Source organism: Corapipo altera, unplaced genomic scaffold (assembly GCF_003945725.1).
Source record: "Corapipo altera isolate COAL_440 unplaced genomic scaffold, ASM394572v1 112, whole genome shotgun sequence".
NCBI classification, from domain to species: Eukaryota; Metazoa; Chordata; class Aves; order Passeriformes; family Pipridae; genus Corapipo; species Corapipo altera.
In genome coordinates this window covers 4,490,600-4,508,358 of record NW_020884899.1, presented here as the reverse complement: position 1 = coordinate 4,508,358, position 17,759 = coordinate 4,490,600, and the positions used below count along the sequence as shown (strand labels likewise).

The 17,759-nt window shown below is 42.6% G+C and overlaps 1 protein-coding gene across 1 annotated transcript in view; it reads left to right on the top strand.

Moving 5' to 3' along the window:
• The window catches only part of EIF2B3 (eukaryotic translation initiation factor 2B subunit gamma), a 100,016-nt gene that overhangs the window by 69,958 nt on the left and 12,299 nt on the right, over positions 1-17,759 (top strand). Inside the window, exons 8-9 of the mRNA XM_027649198.1 lie at positions 3,269-3,346; positions 4,014-4,162. Of these exons, the coding sequence (XP_027504999.1) occupies positions 3,269-3,346; positions 4,014-4,162 (227 nt within the window). The remainder of the gene's footprint in view (positions 1-3,268; positions 3,347-4,013; positions 4,163-17,759) is intronic.

Sequence of the window (17,759 nt, the reverse complement as noted above, 5' to 3'; positions counted from 1 at the left end):
CTGCCTTGCATTTGCTCTCAGATTGAGCTGATTTGGTTTAAATAACACGAATGGATTAATTCATGCCAATCAGAATTGCAGCATGGCAGCGTGAGTTTGCACACTGGAGCTCTTTGTCCTTGGTGCCTGTAGAGGAACACAGAAATAAAATTATTTGCTTTGTGGCTGGAGACATGAGGAAGAGAGGCAGCATTGCTGCCTGTCAGAAAGAGAAAACTTTCCCCAAGAATAGCAGGAACAAGTGTGCCCAAAGGGTTAAAGGTGAACACCGCTTGCTAGGGGAAGTGTGCGTGTACATTTGGCAGCAGCCACTTCAGTAAAAAGTTATTGACTTAAGCCAGTCAGACTCCATGTGGGCTTTTTTGTGTTGGTTTTTTGTTTTTTTGGTTGTTTTTTGTTTGTTTTTTTTTAACCTAAATATTCTACATTTTGGTCAGTTCAGGAAATATGTTTGCTCCTGGGTGGTACAAAGAATTAGTGTTTTGAAATCGCATTGCGGCCTTCAACTTTGGAAAGGATTTTCTTTGAATTTTTAACTTTTTCAGGATGGTAAAATTTCGAAGGAAACTATGTTGAGGTAAAATGTAAAATGGACCTTAATGAGGAGTTGTGAGAAAGGAGTTCCTTTTTTCAGAGCCACCACATTTTGTTTGTCTTGCTAATCCTCATAAAAGATACACAGTTCATTTTATCTGCTTTTTTTACCTGTTTTGTTGGTCATTAAGGAAGACTTTTGGTATCTTGTTTGCCCTTGTCTTGGTCTTCACGGACCGGATTCTGATTCCTTTGCTGCAAAGCCAGGACCTGTAACATTGATGTCCAAAAAGACAGGGTTATGGAGCAGTAGCAGTCCAGTCCAGTAGCTGCAGGAAGGAATGGCATCCTAACCCTCACCCTTCTGGTGAGGAAACAGTTTGCTCACATCATTTCACTTCCAGCTGGTTTTCTGGATGCCTGCAGCCTGTGTGTGGGCAGGTGGGTTCAGGAGGGAGTTATCTTCAATAGCAGGAAATAGTTTCTTTGTAAGATGAATTAAATCCAAACACATCTTAAACCTTGCTTTGACCTAGGCACTCCCTCTGACTCCTGCCCCCAGTCTAACCTTCCTTTTCAGAGTAAAATGCTTGAGCTGGTAGCTTTCTTGGGTTACCCCTCAGGCTGCACTACCATTGACTGATTCTAATAAGGTCTTTGCTCTGGCCAGTAAAATCCTTTATTTATTTCACCACACCACCTTTCCACTGAGGAGGGCAAGAGCCTTTCTTCATGTCTTTCCCTTCCCACAGATCAACAGTGGATAGCAGGAATCTTTCCAACCTGTGCTGTAGGTATTCTTTGGTGTGTGTTCCTTGCATGGATCTGTGTGTCAGCTGAGGACAACGTCCCTTCACCCAGCCAGCATCATCTGGGTGGATTGACTAGTTTGTGGTGTTTTGGTAAGCTGATGGTTTTCTCTAGTGCCTGCACCTTGGACTGAAGGATCTAATCTACTCTTATTTTTTAAAAAATAAACAAAACACAAATCCTGTGGGAAGGACACCAACTACAAGATGTAAAGAGCTACAGATGTGAAAATGTCTACTGGGGACAACAGGCAAATAGAAGTGATAGCTCAGATGTGTGAGTTCATTTGACCTCACCTCACTCATCTGGATGAAGCATCAATTGTGAAAATTCTTATCGTGTGAAAACCAGCACTGTTTATCCATCCTTGCATGCTGGAAGGGAAACAGGCTGGTCATATTATGAATATCCAAACAATTTCCTGCAACTATCATCTCATTTGAGATCTTGAGATGTATTTTCTGATCTGATCCCATCTTCTTCAGATCTGTGGGATTTGCTTCTTGAGGTTCACTCCCTAGCCATCAGCCCTTGTTATCCCAGCTTTCTTAGGAGGTCGTTTTACACAGTTGTACTGTATGGCAGTTCCTTCATAGCAACTTTGGAAATTGCTGGCAGCATTCAGCCAAATTCAACAGAGCAATAAAGATCTCAAAGATAAACTTTTCTAAGAGTTTTGTAAAAATAGGTGCCTGTGTAAAGAAAAAAGAGACTTAATGAGTGCTGCTCCCTCCCTTTAGGCAAACCCAGTTGCACCATCACTGTGCTGAGACTCCAGCTGACCTCCCAGATGGACAGTCTGTGCACACATCCTGGCTGGCCAAACAGCATGTGGGGAGCTCCACAGCAGCCCAGCACACACTGCCTCTCTCTCAGGAGTTCAGTTTGCTGTGGCACATGGACCTCTTAGCCCTCATGCATCACTTTGCCACCTTCTGAGTCCCCTGTGTTTCTTTGACTGCCATCTCTGTCCTACTGAGACACATCATACATTGCATCACCCCTGCCAGTAACTGCAGCACCGTGTCTGTGCATTGCTGCAAGGCTCCCACCTCCCCTGAACTCCCCGTCTGGGCTGTCATCACCTCCTCTGTGGTGTGTGACCTTGGCCCCAGCCTGACGCCAGGAGATGCAGAATGCCTCAGGCTGCTCTTTCACCCACAAAAGGAGGAATGATGGAGTGATATCCCATCCTTCTGCAATGCTGGCTCCTCTTTCTTTTCAGGAGCCAGTTCAGAATTGCTCTCCGTGGATTTGTTCTTGGCTACCTCACGGGCTGTGTCTCTCTCTATTACCATCGCTGCTTTGCCTTCTTATCTAACACCTGCCTTCTCCCTGTCAAGAACCTTTTCTCGTGCAGCTTTCTACCATCTGGAATAGCCACTTGATCAACTTTAGTTTCTTTCTGGTTAAACACCTGAAATACAATTTTGTTGCCTCTACCTCAGTGTGCTACCTTGTGGAGTGGGTTTAACATAGTCATCTTTTTAAGCCAGTTTACAGATTTATATTTGGTATTACTTGCTTCCCTCCCTTGCTTTACTGAAGAGCATAAAACATATTGAGCAGCAATTGCAATGGCAGATGCCGGATATTGTAGGAACGTGCAGGATGTCACTGTGTTCAGCTGGAGCCAACCTGCTGCTGCTGATCCACTGCTTCTCCACAGGTGGGAAGCCAAGCTGAGAGGAGACATGCAGTGCACTGCAGTGGTGATGTGTACCTGTCTCCTTTACAAAAGCGGAAGATAATAAATCACACTTGGTGGACATTTAAAATGCAGTGACCTACCTTTTCCTGTAAATTAAAATGTTTATGACAGATGCAGTAGTGCAATAGAAACCAAACCCATCTTTGAGCTGTTTATGTAATGTGTGGGTACAGCACTGTCATGTTAACTTGTGATGTGGGTTTTTCCATCCAGGTTCCCAAGCTATTGCTTAATCTGGGTCTGGAAGAGCCACTGGTTCATGGGTCTGCACAGATCACCGACAGAGGCATGGTAAGTGTTCCCTTTTTCCATCTCTGCTCTTTCAATACAGCTTGCACACACTTTGCTTCAAAAATTGCTTGCTAGAATTCAGTTCCATCGTTGGAAGTGAAGCTGAGTTCTGAAGTGTGGAATGGCAGTACAGGTGATACAGCCCAGAATCTCCTGTAGACTCACCCATGGGTTCCTGCCTTTTAATCTCTGTCTTTTAAAATGTTTGGTAAAAATTCCATCTTATTCCCAAGACCCCACTGCACTCTCTTGTTCCCTAATGGCAGTTCCTGGTAGTTGAGCAGTTTGCCTTCCAAAGGACACCAAACCCAGAAGGGGTCAGTATTTCAACTTTGCTTCTCGCTAAAGCATTTTGGTTGAAGACCAGCTTCAAGTCTCCCTTTGACAGGTCTCACTGGGCAAACCTGAGTGAAACCAGTGAGTACCAGCAGGACTGTTCTTACCTTACTGCATGAGACCTACAGAGCCAGACCTGCTAATGGACCTTGAGAAGACTGTCCAACTGCCCAAATTTCTGGGTCTTTCCTCTGCCAAGGGTCCCTCAGGGTAGAGCATGGTAAACTTTGTTGATGAGTGCTTGAGACACACTGTTTAGACGAGGTGTATGGAGAACACATATTGGAGAAATCCTTGTGCTTTTGCTAGTTTCTGTTGTTTTCTTCCCCAGGTGGGATCAGACAGTATCATTGGCTCATCCACACAAATCGGGGAGAAGACATCCATTAAACACTCCATCATCGGCAGCATGTGTACCATAAAGGACAAAGTTAAGATAACAAACTGCATCATCATGAATTCTGTTACAATTGAGGAAGGGTATGTTACCTCTTTGTACCTTAGTTCCCTAAATTTGCAGTTTCTTTTTCTAGATAGGCCCTGAGTCAGTAATTTTTGTCCTGTAAAGAATTCTCAGCTGGAAGAGATGATACCAGAGAGTGTGTTTCTAAAGAGTGAGTCAGAAATAAGTCTCTATAAGCAGTCTAGCAGTGCACAAGTGAAATTAATCAATGAGAGGACTGCAGTCTTGGAACATAAATTTCTTCTTTTTACAGTAGATCCTGTCATCTTCAGAATGTGTAGGTAAGTCAAGTGGATGTATGAGTCTGTATGAGCTTGTGTGCCATTCTTCCAAGCTTTATTTCAGTGACTGGGTCTGTGAGTAGACCTAAAATAGAGGCACAAAACATATTTTGAAGTGGTACACTTACCAACCAGACATGTTCTTCTTGCCTCTGAACATTACAGCTTCACCTAAAATGTCAGTTTCTTTGGCCCTTTTCTGTTGTCCTGCAGCTTTACTTTACCATTGCCTATGCTGAGTAATAGAATAAATGAATAAACTTTTCAAAGAGAAAATCTGCCAGCTAGCAGAGGTTTCTTGTGCACTAAAGACACTGACTAAATAGTTAGCTTTGAACTGTACATTTCCAAATGTGGGAAAAGTGGCCTATCTGTAATTGTTGATGTCTGCATGCCCCCATCTTTCCATACGTGCTGGCTTCCTGTGGATGTCAGTGGAAAGGAAACTGCTGATTGAGTCTGTGCAGACCTGTGTAAATTCCCTGCTCCTTCATGGCTTGAGGTTTTCTTAGGGCCTCAGGAAAAAGGCCAAGCTCTTAAAAAATGCCAAGTTGGCTCTGAAAGTTGCATATCTGAAAAACATAAAACCCCAAAGGATGTGGGGTCTATGGAGGATACTACTGTTACATAACTAAATTACAGGTAAGTATGGTACCTTACCACAAAGTGTTTGTCTTTAATAGAAATCCACAGTAATTTCAAGCACATCATAAATCAGAATTCCATTGAGTATAGAAAATAGCTGGTTTCCAGTTCAATCACAGATGGATCCAGTATAGCTGTATCACAAGCACTGCTGTCATAAAAAGTGGAGGAACCTCTCTCATTTGATCATAAGATGCTCTGTCACTTTGATTAATGAATTGATGCCACAGTCATAATGATATGGTTTTGCATATGAGGTCAGCAGCTTTACCATTAAATCACAGAGGCAGCTGGGTGTATAAATACTGCTATTTTTATGAAGAGTCCCAAATCACCTTGTGTTTGTCTGCATTGGTATATAGTAGTATTCTAAATCTTAAATCGAGCCCAGAGTCATTATGTTAAGCATTTCACAAAGTTCCACAAGCATCGTAAAGTTGGTGATATATTATTTTTTTAAGAGGGATAAACTGACTTTTGGGGTAGCATTTTTGTGAATTTCTAGAAAACTATGTCATCCCTAGTGACTCTCAGTGAAAGCAATGTAGCCACCAGAGAGTGAAAAACCTCCTAGTCCCAGGGGTTTACCCCCTTTAGCTGCCCTATGGTTACTGCACACTGATGCACTGGAGTCTAATTTGTAGTTATTCCTCTACAGCCAGAATTAAGACTACAGACCCTGGATCTTTATTTCAAAGCATACTGTAATCAATATTGTGTAGAACTGCACAGATACTGAGCTGATAAAGTATTTCTTACGGTATCATGGTAAGTCTTAAGATTAGAGGAACATGAAGTCATGCATACACAGGTAGTGAGAAACAGAAATATTCTAGCTGCTGAGTTTTGTTGAAAGAAACCTTGCTTGGAGTGAAGGATTTGTATGTATTTTTTTTTCTATGTATTTTGACTCTTTCATTACTTTGGTTAAATCTGATAGATTTTTGTTAAAATGCTAACGATGGTTGCACGTGTTGATGGATCCATTTGCAACAGGTGGATAAATTATATGTGGTTTGGCTTTAAACTGCCCACAGTGGACAACTCCTTATGAACACCTCTCCTCCCAAGTGTCCCTAAAATAGCTCAGGCTTTATCTAATCACCAACTTCAGAAAACATCTTCGTCTTAAATTGGAAAGTCAGTGTGTGTTGGCTGATATGCGTCAAAATGAGCATAATACAGTGACAGATCTAATTAATTTTTTTTGTTGCACAGCAGATGTCCTACAAGTAAGCCAGTTTTACCATCTAAGGTACTGTATATTAGAAACTTCTGGAATTGCACTGAGAAGTGACAAAAAGTGTGTCATTTAAAGAATATACATTTTAATGCTGACTTGGATAGCTCAACCACACTAATGGACTACTATATTAGTGCCTGAGTCAAATGTGAGTGGTAACTGAAGGTCATTCCCAGCAGTGTTCATTGCACATATTATGGAAAAGACAAAGATGTTTAGATAACTCAGAGAAGAAAGATCTGGTAAATCTTTTCTGAAGGTTGAGATATTGGGAACAACCAAATGCAAAAATTGCTCTGCATTCTAAGTTCAGTTATCAAGAGCAACGTGGCACTGCCTTGGTATTGCCCTTGCCACTTACTTCACTTCCAGCTTCTCTGGGTTGAATCTTACATTCTTTTTTTTTTCCCATCTCAGCTGAAAAAGTGATCAGCAGCTTCAATTCACTATGTCAATATAGAAAAACTCCCCAAAAAAACCAAAAAAGCCAAAAAACCAAACCAACAACAACCTCCCAACCCACCCACCCACCCCCAAAAAAACCCCAACCTGATGTAAAATGTTTATTTCTTGATAGTTTTCCTGTTATGTTATTTGGGGATCCTGTGCCATAGTTCCTGCAGCTTCAAGATGCACATGTTATACCTCCAAACCAGAAAAAGGTTTTGAATAGCCTCACCACATTTTATACCAGCTTCTGAAATGGATAAATAGAATCTTGCTATGCAGGTGGGAAGCTCCACAAGGTGCTTAGAACAAAACCAGATTCCTGTTTTTAGGCTGTGGTTGGTTCCTTATTGGAGGAACAGAGGTTATGGACTAGGTGGTGATGACCTTCCCAACTGAATGGATCAAGGAACTGGGGTTAGCTTGGACAGTGCCATTGCACAGTGTTTGCAAATTATGATCTATTCACCAGCAATGGCTGGTGCATTTGATACTCTGGAGGATCAGTAGCAGGGTTTTTTGTTTTCCCTGGTGTGTAGGGTTTCTGTTACATTATATATGTCTCCTGTGAAGTGATTTGAGTAGATATGAATCCCCCCTTAGAAGAGATTACAGGGGATTAAAGAAGTTAGTAACAGGGCAAAATAATTGGTAGTCCTTTCTTAATGTGTTTCCCACTGTGCAGCTAATTCTTCCATCAATGAGACAATAAAATAGTGAAGATTACATATGTGCTGAATGATGGACATCCTTGACCAAGCTGGGAGGGATGTAATTTATACAGCAGCACAAGTGCTGAGAGATGCTGACTGCCCAGGTGACAGGCTGCAGCGGGGAAACGGTTCCTGTTTCCCTCTGGATGGCTCCCCAGAGCTCAGTGACAAATGACTGCACTGAGTTACATAGTTGGAGAAAATCTACTAATCGAGCTGAAATTATAGGTCACTTGAAAACTTTGTCTATCTGAATGCTCCTGCAGTAGCTGTGTGTGTCCTTAGTCTCTGTAGTGGCTTGGGACTGCCCTTCTGTTTGTTCTGTTTGCATCAGAGGCGGAGCAGCACAACAGGATCCCTGGATTGATGCATCTTTTGTGCAGGAGTCCCTTCATTACATCTCAATTGCAAAGGGGCAATGTGTAACACCCACAGACTGACTGAAGCTGGTTACCATTTGCAAATGAAAAGTGATGTAGATATGCCCCCCTAATAAGCAAGGCTGGGAAACTGGTCACAACAGACAAGGAAAAGACTGAGGTACTCAGCCTCTTTTTTGCCTTATTCTTCACTGGCAGTTTCTCTTCCCACACTTCTCAAGTTGAATGGACCACAAGACAGGGACTGATCAGAGGGCTGGAGCATCTGTCCTGTGAAGACAGACTGAGAGAGTTGGGGTTGGTCAACCTGGAGAAGAGAAGGCTCTGGGGAGACTTCATTGTGGCCTCTCAGTACTTAAAGGGGGCTTATAAAAGTGATGGGTACAAACTTTTCAGCCCAGCCTGTTGCAATAGGACAAGTCCTAATGGTTTTTAACTAAAAGAATGTAGATTTAGACTAGATATAAGGAAGAAAATTCTTTGCTGTGAGGATTGTGAGGCACTGGCACAGGTTACCCAGAGAAGTTGTGGCTGCCTCTGGAAGTGCTCAAGGCCAGGCTGGATGGGACCCTGATCAACCTGGTCTAGTTGAAGAGGTCTCTGCTTATTTAAGGGGGTGAGGACTACATAGGCTTTAAAGGTCCCTTGCAACCCAAATGACTCTTTGACTGTGTGTCATTTGGTATACTTGGGCACACTTGGCTATTTTGAAATGAAACCGAGATATGAATGGATTAATTTAGTTTCAGGTTCCTGTTCTGACTTTTGTTTTGGCAGTCAGTGGTTGGTTTGTTGGGGTTTTTATCAAACATTGGCTTTATTTTTACCAGTTTTGTTGTTTTACTTGGTTTGCTTGCTTCTGGCAGCAAGAACATCTAATTGCTCTGGTCATACAGGACCTTGTGCTGAAGTGCTCTGAGCATTACAAATAATATTAACAGGAAAAACATGTTGAATCCTTTATTCCATCCCTGCATATAAATATTTCGAAATCTCTTGTTTGTTAGTAAAACTATCCCAGTGTATACACTTACTGGAAAGAGCTTGGCCATTTTGCTATGTGCACAGTATGTCCTTCTTCCTTGGTCATGGAAAATGAACAGAAAAATTCAGGAGATGGGACTATAGTAGGGAAAAACCCACAATCTGTGGAACTACTTAGAGGTTAGTTGAAGAAGCAAGCCTGGAAAGCTCAGATAAATATAGAGTCCATAGTAAGGCATGCTTTGAAATGGTCTTGTTGACATGCTGGTAGTCAGTACCCCAGGGACTCTGTGCTAGATTTAGTGTCTGAAATTAAGTATTTTGCTGTTTTTCTATTCTCAAGGAAGTACAAGAGAGCATTGTGCTTCAAATTATTTTTTTATGGAAATCATAAATAGACTGGTCTGATTATCAGAGAGGACAAATGGCACAAGATTTGCATCAAGATTTCACCTGCACAGCTAGAAAGTACCAGATCCTCACAGAGTAACCAAAAAAGTTAAACCTGCCTCACCTATAATTTTATCAGAAAAATGCTCATTGGGAATGATTTGGTTTGGATGATGGAAAAGATAAATGAAATGTCTAGTCAGATGCCTGGCACAGGCCAGAGAATTTTAGGCAGTACCTCCTGAGTTCAACTCGGCAGCTGTTGACTTAGAAGATGGTGGTCTTCATTTGAAAATCAGGAACAATTTGAGGTCTACTGACCAACTCAGGAAGCTGTTCCAATGTTCCTTTTAGTCTCCTTATTTGCACTTGTAATGTATAGAGACACATCTCTGTTCCTGAGTGGTTTACAGTGGTCTGTGGTCAAAGATGCTGTGTGTGGCACAGGGGCTTGCTAGCACAGGTATAATTTGTGGGATGTAGAATCGCAAGCTCTGACGGGCAGATATTCCCTCCTCTGGTATTTATGTTTTTGATACTTAACAGTTCTCTGTCTGGAGTTCTGCAAGGTTGCCCCTTTAATTATACAGTGGTGTCTTTGTCCTGGTGTCCATCCTGTGGATATATTTTGATGTGATGTCTCAAAAGATTCTTCACCACTAAACTCCTCAAGCTGCATCCCAAACTGGTAATAGCAGTGGAAGAAGGAGACGATTCCTTCCAGAAAGGAGTTTGCAGCAGACAGTTTCTGGACAGCCTGATGCAGTGGGCTGTCAGTCGAAGGATTGGGACTGCAGATGTGACTGAGGTTATTGTGTGGAGGGGCAGGAATCACTGAACAATAACCTGACTCTTTGTTTGTAAAGCTTACAGCATGTTGTTGGAACCACATAAAAACACATTACCCAGAAAGAACTGCTGAAATTCCCCATGTGACACACTGCTAAGGTCACCTTTTGGAAAAGGAAGGGGTTAAAAAGACAGGCAGATACGACATCAAGGAACTTGGAATGCAAGGGAGGTGACACCAAAGCTTCAGGTTACAAACTGCAGGGAGGTGATGTGAATGTTGAGGACAGAGGGAAAGGTGGACGAGTCCTGCAGGGAGATGTGGTGAACCTTGGGGAGTTCTGACTCCCTGGGCAGAAAGAATAGGCTGGATTAAAAATTTGTATGAAGGACCAAAGTACCCAGATTTGTTGAGGAAGAACTGGCACCGAAAATGTTATGTCAGCCAAAACTAGCATCTTCTTTCTTGAGTCATGTGAAGAGAGTAAGTTATGCATTGGATTTTGTTTAAGGTGTTTGGGCTACCTGTGTGAAAGGAGATGGCACAGATGCCGTAATGTTACTCAGTGAGGGGACTGGAGAGAGACCACGTGTGACTGGTTAAAGGCTACTCTAGTTTGCCACATGTCTTCAATTTATTTCTACTTTCTATGAGAAAATGTACAAAGGAAGAAAACAACAAGCAAGGCGAGCTAGATTGACTACTAACTGCAGATTGATTGTGAAGTTTATTGGTTGTTTCCTCAATAGTGCCAAATCAGCACCTGATGTAGAAACAGTCAGCAGTTTGAAGAAAGTTCTAATTAAAACCAGGATGGAATTGAGCCTTTATAGGGGTTCAGTGCCTAAGTAGTCTTTTTCCCCTTGGACAATGGCAGTACAAAGGAATGATCCTATTGCCAAGGCAACATATTTTACAGTATGTAACCTCATGAAAAGGAATGAGGAGATGAGGTTGTTTCCAGCACCACAGCTTGTGAAGCTGGAGATGAAGATTTGCTTATGCTGGAATTCCCAAACATTTTGTATCTTGAATCATTTTTTAAGATGGCTTTTGTCTTCTGGACACTTTGTCTCATAACATCAATTACCCCCCTGCCATTTGCTAGCCCTGGAAAGAAGAATGAGTTTAGAATAGATACCACAGAAAGCACAAGAAAAGTGAGAACTTAATTCAGAAAACGCACATGCTCAGCTTAAATATATGGATAAAGTATATTATGGATATGTATAAACAAGGAATACATGAAGAAAGCTATGTATAGTCCTTGCCTGTAAAAAGGGCTCTTATTTCTCTTGATTATGCATCATTTCTGTCCTTTCTGTCACACTTCTTTGCTTTAAACTAAACATTTTTGGTCAGGAACCATAATTTTCATTCTTCTATTTAATTCACTGCACATGCTATAGAAGATAGTGAATAGAGACAACCTCTGGCCAGCAGAGTTTGCAGGAAGATAAATTGAGGAAAAGAGAGCAAAGTAGGAAACTAGTGAGCAGGAAGCAGTGGAGCTGCTTGCAGGACTGGTTTTCAGTTACTTTCAACTAAAGTAAAATTCTGCTGTACCTAATGTATTTAGGAAATTTCTCATATAATACCTGTTATCTTGTGAATGTCTGAAACATTATTACTAGCAGCCCCTCAAAAAAAATTTTTCTTCTGGCTAGCTTCCTGGTACATCAATCTGTCTTAAATAAATCACCTGTTCTTTAATCTCAGATGCAGATGTCTCCCTGATAGCGCAGGGAGCTCTTTCCAATTTTCCAAACATCTTGTACATCAAATGTTGAACTTAAAGCACAGATGAGCTCTGAAAAGTGGCATTTTAAAATATCTCCTCTCATTCTGCTTCTTCAGGTGGCCAGGGTTATGTCTGACTTCAGAGCCATAAATAAGCTTGTGCCTCCTGCTAGCCACACGGGTCTAATCGAAGAGTGTGGAGATTTTTCACAAGCTGCTGATTGCTGTTGGGTTTTGGTGGGAATCTGGGTGTGAGTGTCTCTGATGCTCTTTAAAATCTTCCCCCACTGGAGTAATGGAAAAGGAAGAAATCATCACGTTGTGCCAGAATTGTGTCTCTTAAAATCCTAAGGGGACTATGGAGTTGAACAAGTTCAGCTTGGATCTAAGAGGCCAGCTTCAGTTTGTAAGGGTGACATTTAAAAAAGCCTTTTCAGTGTCAACCTAGCCCATATGATATGGAAGCTGATTTAACCAATGATGTCTTATAAAGGGCACAGCTCTCAACCCAGAATTACACTTGGAAAACTCAAGAGAAAGTGTCTTTTTACTGTGCCTGTTACCTCACTCAGTCTGACTGTGCCAGATAGTGAGAAAGTAATGCAAACCCAGAGATGGGAGTGAACATATAATTTTTCTGCTTTCTTTCCTTCACATAGCCATCAGTAGCTTTTCCTGGCCATCAGCAGAGTGTCTGTAAAATCATGCAGGACATGGCCCTTCTACTTTGCAAAGGAGAACCCAGAGGGAGATCAGTTTTCCTGCGTGTGGGGTTTCCTGGTGTAAACTCCTCGCAACGTACTTTTGCTGAAGTGTGCAATCCCGAGCTTGCAGCTACATAAAAGGCCACCAATTGGTTTGTTCCAAGATCAGCTGGATTTAACTGAGGTTTCAGAGGTGAGGCACAACCTTCCAGGCGACCTCCCCCAGCAGCCTTAGTTTCACTTAATAAAACACATTAAGGTAGGTTTGAGGCAATCCTTTAAGGTCAGTTGAACTTTCGTTGGAAAATACGAGTGCTGGCAAGTATATACAATATGTAATGCAAAATGTTTAGGGTGTGGGGAAGAAGTGTAAAGGAGCCATACCACAGTGATGAGCTTGGCTAGAAAAGAGACACGAAACAAGTTCCTTAGTGAAAACACCCTCAGAGACGGGTGAAGAATTCAGGGGGGTTGGTAGAATGATTTTGTTACCCCCAAGGGGAAAAACAGGAGATCAAAGCCCAAATTCACTTAAGAATGCTTGCTTTGAAATGTATCTATAAATTATAGCATGTACTGCTGGCATCTATTGTAGTCTTTGGTATTTACTTGAGTGTTTAACATGAGATTCACAGTGCCCTGAGTTCTCATTTTTGTGTAAAAGCGTGTTGGTGCAAAAATGTATTGGTGTGTAAAACACGATGGTGACGGGAACATTTTGGGTTCCCAAGTTCCCTAGTAGTGTTTTTGCTTCTTCCCTGTTTTCCTGTGGTCTTTGTGCCTCACCCCTGTGATCATGAGTCCCAGCTACCGACTCACTAGCTAACGGAGGATTCCTCGAGGGGTTGCTGGTAGGTTTTAGAGCTCTACCTGTCTCCTTGCCACCTCTCAGGGTTAATAAGGTGCCTGTTGTGGCTGTTATCTTCTTGGTGAGGGCAGAATGGGATGTTGCTCCCAGGGGAATCCACATCTGTTACCCCTCAGTCAGCAAAGTAGCTGCCGAGGCATGTCACCCTTTGCTTTTAACTCCCGCGTCAGTCTCTCCTTTTCGTAGCTCATCTGGAGGAGCAAGAGACCCGACTTCTTGGCATGGCAGAGCAGTACCAACAGGCTGTCCTCAGCTTTGTGCTCCAGGCTCTCTTTCTTTCTCGTGAGTCTATAGTTTTAAGCATTGCATTTTAGACACCTCATTTGCTTTGCTGCCCAACAGAGATTATGTCGGGGTTTTGGCACAATTGGATTAAAGTACCAGACCTGGATAAGTTCCATTGGCATTTCAGGAGATTTGCTGTAAGGCAAACCTGTGACATTCATACCTTCCTAAGCTTGCACAACCAGGGCGAGAGCTGCAGTTGGGGTCTTGACCTCAGTTACTTAAGCCCCTTTCTCCCAGGAGCGTTCATCACTTTAATCACAGAGTCCTAAATAATCAGTGGGTAGCCTGTAATTAGGGGGTTGTGTCTTGGACTCCTGCTGCCTGCTCCCGGTGTGCTGAGCACTGCGAATTTTGATTTCCCGTTCCCCCAAAGGATGTTTGATCTCAGATTTACACTTTATAAAATGAAGAAGGGTATGGCACCTCAGTCCCCTGGCAATCTTCCTGCTTTCAGTGGTAGGTGCCTTTCTTTTCCCAAGTATCGCAGCGCTGCAGCGATTGACACACTTGATTTAAGAGTTTGATTTACAGACCGATACTCGGGCTGAAAGTCAGCAGTTCCAGGGCTGCATAAATCAGCCTGTCTCTGGGACTAATACTTCCTTATTTATAATTTCGACAGGAGATGGAATTCTTCACAATTCTTTACATTTCTTTCAGATGTAATCGACCACCCTGTCCTTTGGTTTAAAGCTATGTGACTTTGCCACAAATAGAGGGAGGGGAAAGTAAGCCGAGTCGAGGAATTGCTGTGCTATAAAAGCTCCATATTGTGTGCTCTTGGACTTTGCTTTCTCCCAGCTTCCTTCAAGCCCACACAAGAGATGGACTTGAGGTTTTTTTGGCTTTCTTCCCCTCCCCCCTCCCTCCATACATACGCTGACCTTTTAGAAAAATAAATAAAAGATAAAGAAGGACCTGGAATGTTGCAGAATGTGTGTACATTTTGCTCTCTGTTGTTTTCTGCTGGGATTACTTGTTTACAATGGGGGAGAGAGGGAGGGCAGAGGAAGGGAGGTCTGTGGCCTTAACTGAAATTAGTGGCATTTCAGAGTGATCTTGTTAGGTGGTCTGCAGTTTAAAGACCTAAATCCTTGTAATCCCCCCATGCCTCCTTGGCCACTACTCCTTTTGCTCTTGTTCTCTCACTTTCAAAAAAAACCCACCCCAAAGTCAGCCTCTCTGTCTCACAGATACAGGCGCTCAGCATACACAGACATACCCACACACTCTCTCTCACATGCTCCCATTTGCACGTTGTACCTGTATAACAAATTAATGCTTGGGCTACATCTGTTCCCACTACAGGACTGGGCTTGTAAAATGCTCTCTCTAGAATGCAGACGCACACTGAATATTTTTATTTATTTTCTGAAAAACACCCAGCTGCCAGACTTTCAGTTTGTGATTACACTTAAAACAAATTCAAATTGAAATTTCAGCCATAAATCAAATGCCCCAAATTAGTTCCTCTTGTGGGTTTGAACATGCTCTTTGGATTTTAAGGTCAGAAGATATCCGTTTTCACCGTGCTGAAAAGTTTAAAAATATACTACATTTTCAGGGGAAAAAATAAATATGGTTTGCATTATAAAGCAGTACATCAATGTGCGCGTATGCGCACACACACCAGAGCTGAGGAAGCTGGACGCTGTCAGAGCACCTTTGAGGGCTAATAGCACCTAATTGTTAAGCAAGACAGGAACCGTGGTGGCAGTTTAGCCAAGGAGACTACAGCAGAGTGCCCTGAGATGTGATATTTACCCTGTGAGAGAATAAAAGTTTATTCCTTAGTCTTCAACTTGAAAAAATAGTAAAAATTAAATAAATACACAAAATACTTCTCTTGGCAGGCTTTATAACTTTTTTTTTTTTTTTTTTAAAAAAAGAGGCATTTACAAGTGGTTTCAAAATGGCTGTGTTACATCTGTCAGCGGGTGAAGGGAACACCCACAAATTGTGTTTTTATCTCTTGAAGTTTTGTTCCACTTGAGCAATAAAAGCCGGATTTGCTGCTGGTTTGTGTGATTGGGGTAATCTGAGCATTGAGTATGGTTTTAAAACTTCTGCAGTTGGTTGGGTTTATAAGTTTTAAGAAACTCCTGGGGTGGTGGAGCTCTTGGGTTTTGTTTTACCCTGGCACTGGGGTAGGGTTGATTTGCGAACACCTGGCACAGGCAAGTTCATCTTGGTTCCCTGGCCTGTCCCTCCCAACAAATGGTTTGGCAGGAACCCCCCTTATCTTTGATGTTAATGTCATCAGCAGTTTCTTGGTTACAATGCTATTCTTTCTCTGGGAGTTGAAAGACTATCGTCAAGTAGTCTCTGAACACACATGCAGTATTCTCCAGCCTGGACTCCACACCGACAGCTTAAATCCCCTCTCTTTTGGGGAATATCCTCCTGCATGAGGGTAATGCTGAAAGGTGTAGTGCACTCACAGCTGCTCTCATGCTCAGGAGAAGTGATAGATGGTGGGAACCTAAAAGTTTGCAAGGGAAAGCTTTCATCTGACTGGCTCGAAGCAATGGAGGAGGAGGTATTCCGGAGCGCGCGTTTTGGACGGGAGCCATTTCAGTGGGAAATGAGCAACTTCTCCCATTCCCTTCACTAGTCCTGTTGAAAGCCAAGTCAGGATGGCAGCGGTGGGCAGTCCTCCCTCTCCACTGATCCCTTCCCTAGCTTGGCTGCAAATGCTGAGTTGCTCTTGCTCTCAGTAACCGCTGTTGCACAAGACGATGGCCTGAGCGGCTGTGCCGGCACACGAGGCTATTGGAGAGGAAGCAGATCATGACAGTGTGAGAGCAAAGGCAGGCAGGGGTCTGCTGTGTATCTTTGCCGCTTTTTATCTTATTAACATGTTAGTAAAAACCTTGCCAAGGCAACCTGAGCTGGTTGCCTGTAGAATAATTGCTCGTATTACCTCCTTATAGGTCAGAGAAGGGGGAGTTTAAGTGAGTTAAAAGAATAATTGTTCAGAGGGGACAGTCTGTTCAAGGGGGGTCGTAACTGCAAACCACTGCGACTGAGGTCCAGTTTTATTGCTTTTACTCCTGCAGAATTCATGCTGGGTTTGTGGGGCAGATGGTTTCTGGTCAGACTCACATAAGCCACACAATTGCAATATGTTTAATGACAAATTCTGTGTACTAGATAATAGTGATGTGTAAGCAGGAAGATACTGTAAGTTAATTTTGGGAGCAGCAGTCTGGAGTGAGGATTGCCGTTTCTCTTTTCTCCTGAGGAATCACAACTGGCCAGCTCTCCATTCAGTATAGAATGGAGGCTCAGGGCTTTGACCTGATACCAAGACCCCTCTGTGCTGTTAGATGACTCTGGGATAACAGTTCTGTCCATGAGCCAGCCAGATAGTGCACTGCAGCTGCATTTCACTAGTGCAATGAATAGTGGTGCTGCCTGTGACCAAGGTGGGGAATGGTTGCAGGTCATTAAACTGTGCAACCCACCGTGCAGAAAGTCACTGAACCTAAAAACTTCAGTATTTGACAGAGATCAGCTGTTGGACTGAGGATAGGAAAGATATTCGCAATTACTGTAATTAATATTAGCAGAAATACTGGGGAGCAGATATGAAATGCTTTGGTTCACAGTAGCACTAATATGGGAGAGCAGATTACCTGCATCTCTCTAGGATTATAGATCTTGCTTATACCTTCTTCCCAGTCAGCTGGTTTTGATGTGTGTTAGAGTTAGGATTTTTAGACACTTCTTATATGGGTTTCCAGCCTTTCAATGACTTCTACCTATCTTTGCACATGTGAAGACAAGGAAAGAAATCATTTGCATCATAGCTATTTTCTTCTCTGTGGCTCTGAAAGAAATTACATTTAATGCCATTTAACACTGCTTATGATGCTGAGTGAACAGTGTTTCAGGACACACCACAGATACTAGTAAAGATTTACAAGTTCCATTTTACTGGATGGAGGGACTCAGAGCAATGCAGAACTCACTCAGGCATCTCTCAGCAGAGCAGTTACAAAGCCAGCACTTGGGACTCAACTCCTTTCCTATCTGGACAGTCAGATGGGCAAATTTGAAAGCTGCTTATTCCAGATTAAAATACATTTTGGAATAAGGTAACTTTTGCTACGGTTCCATCCTGTGTGGCATTTTAGAC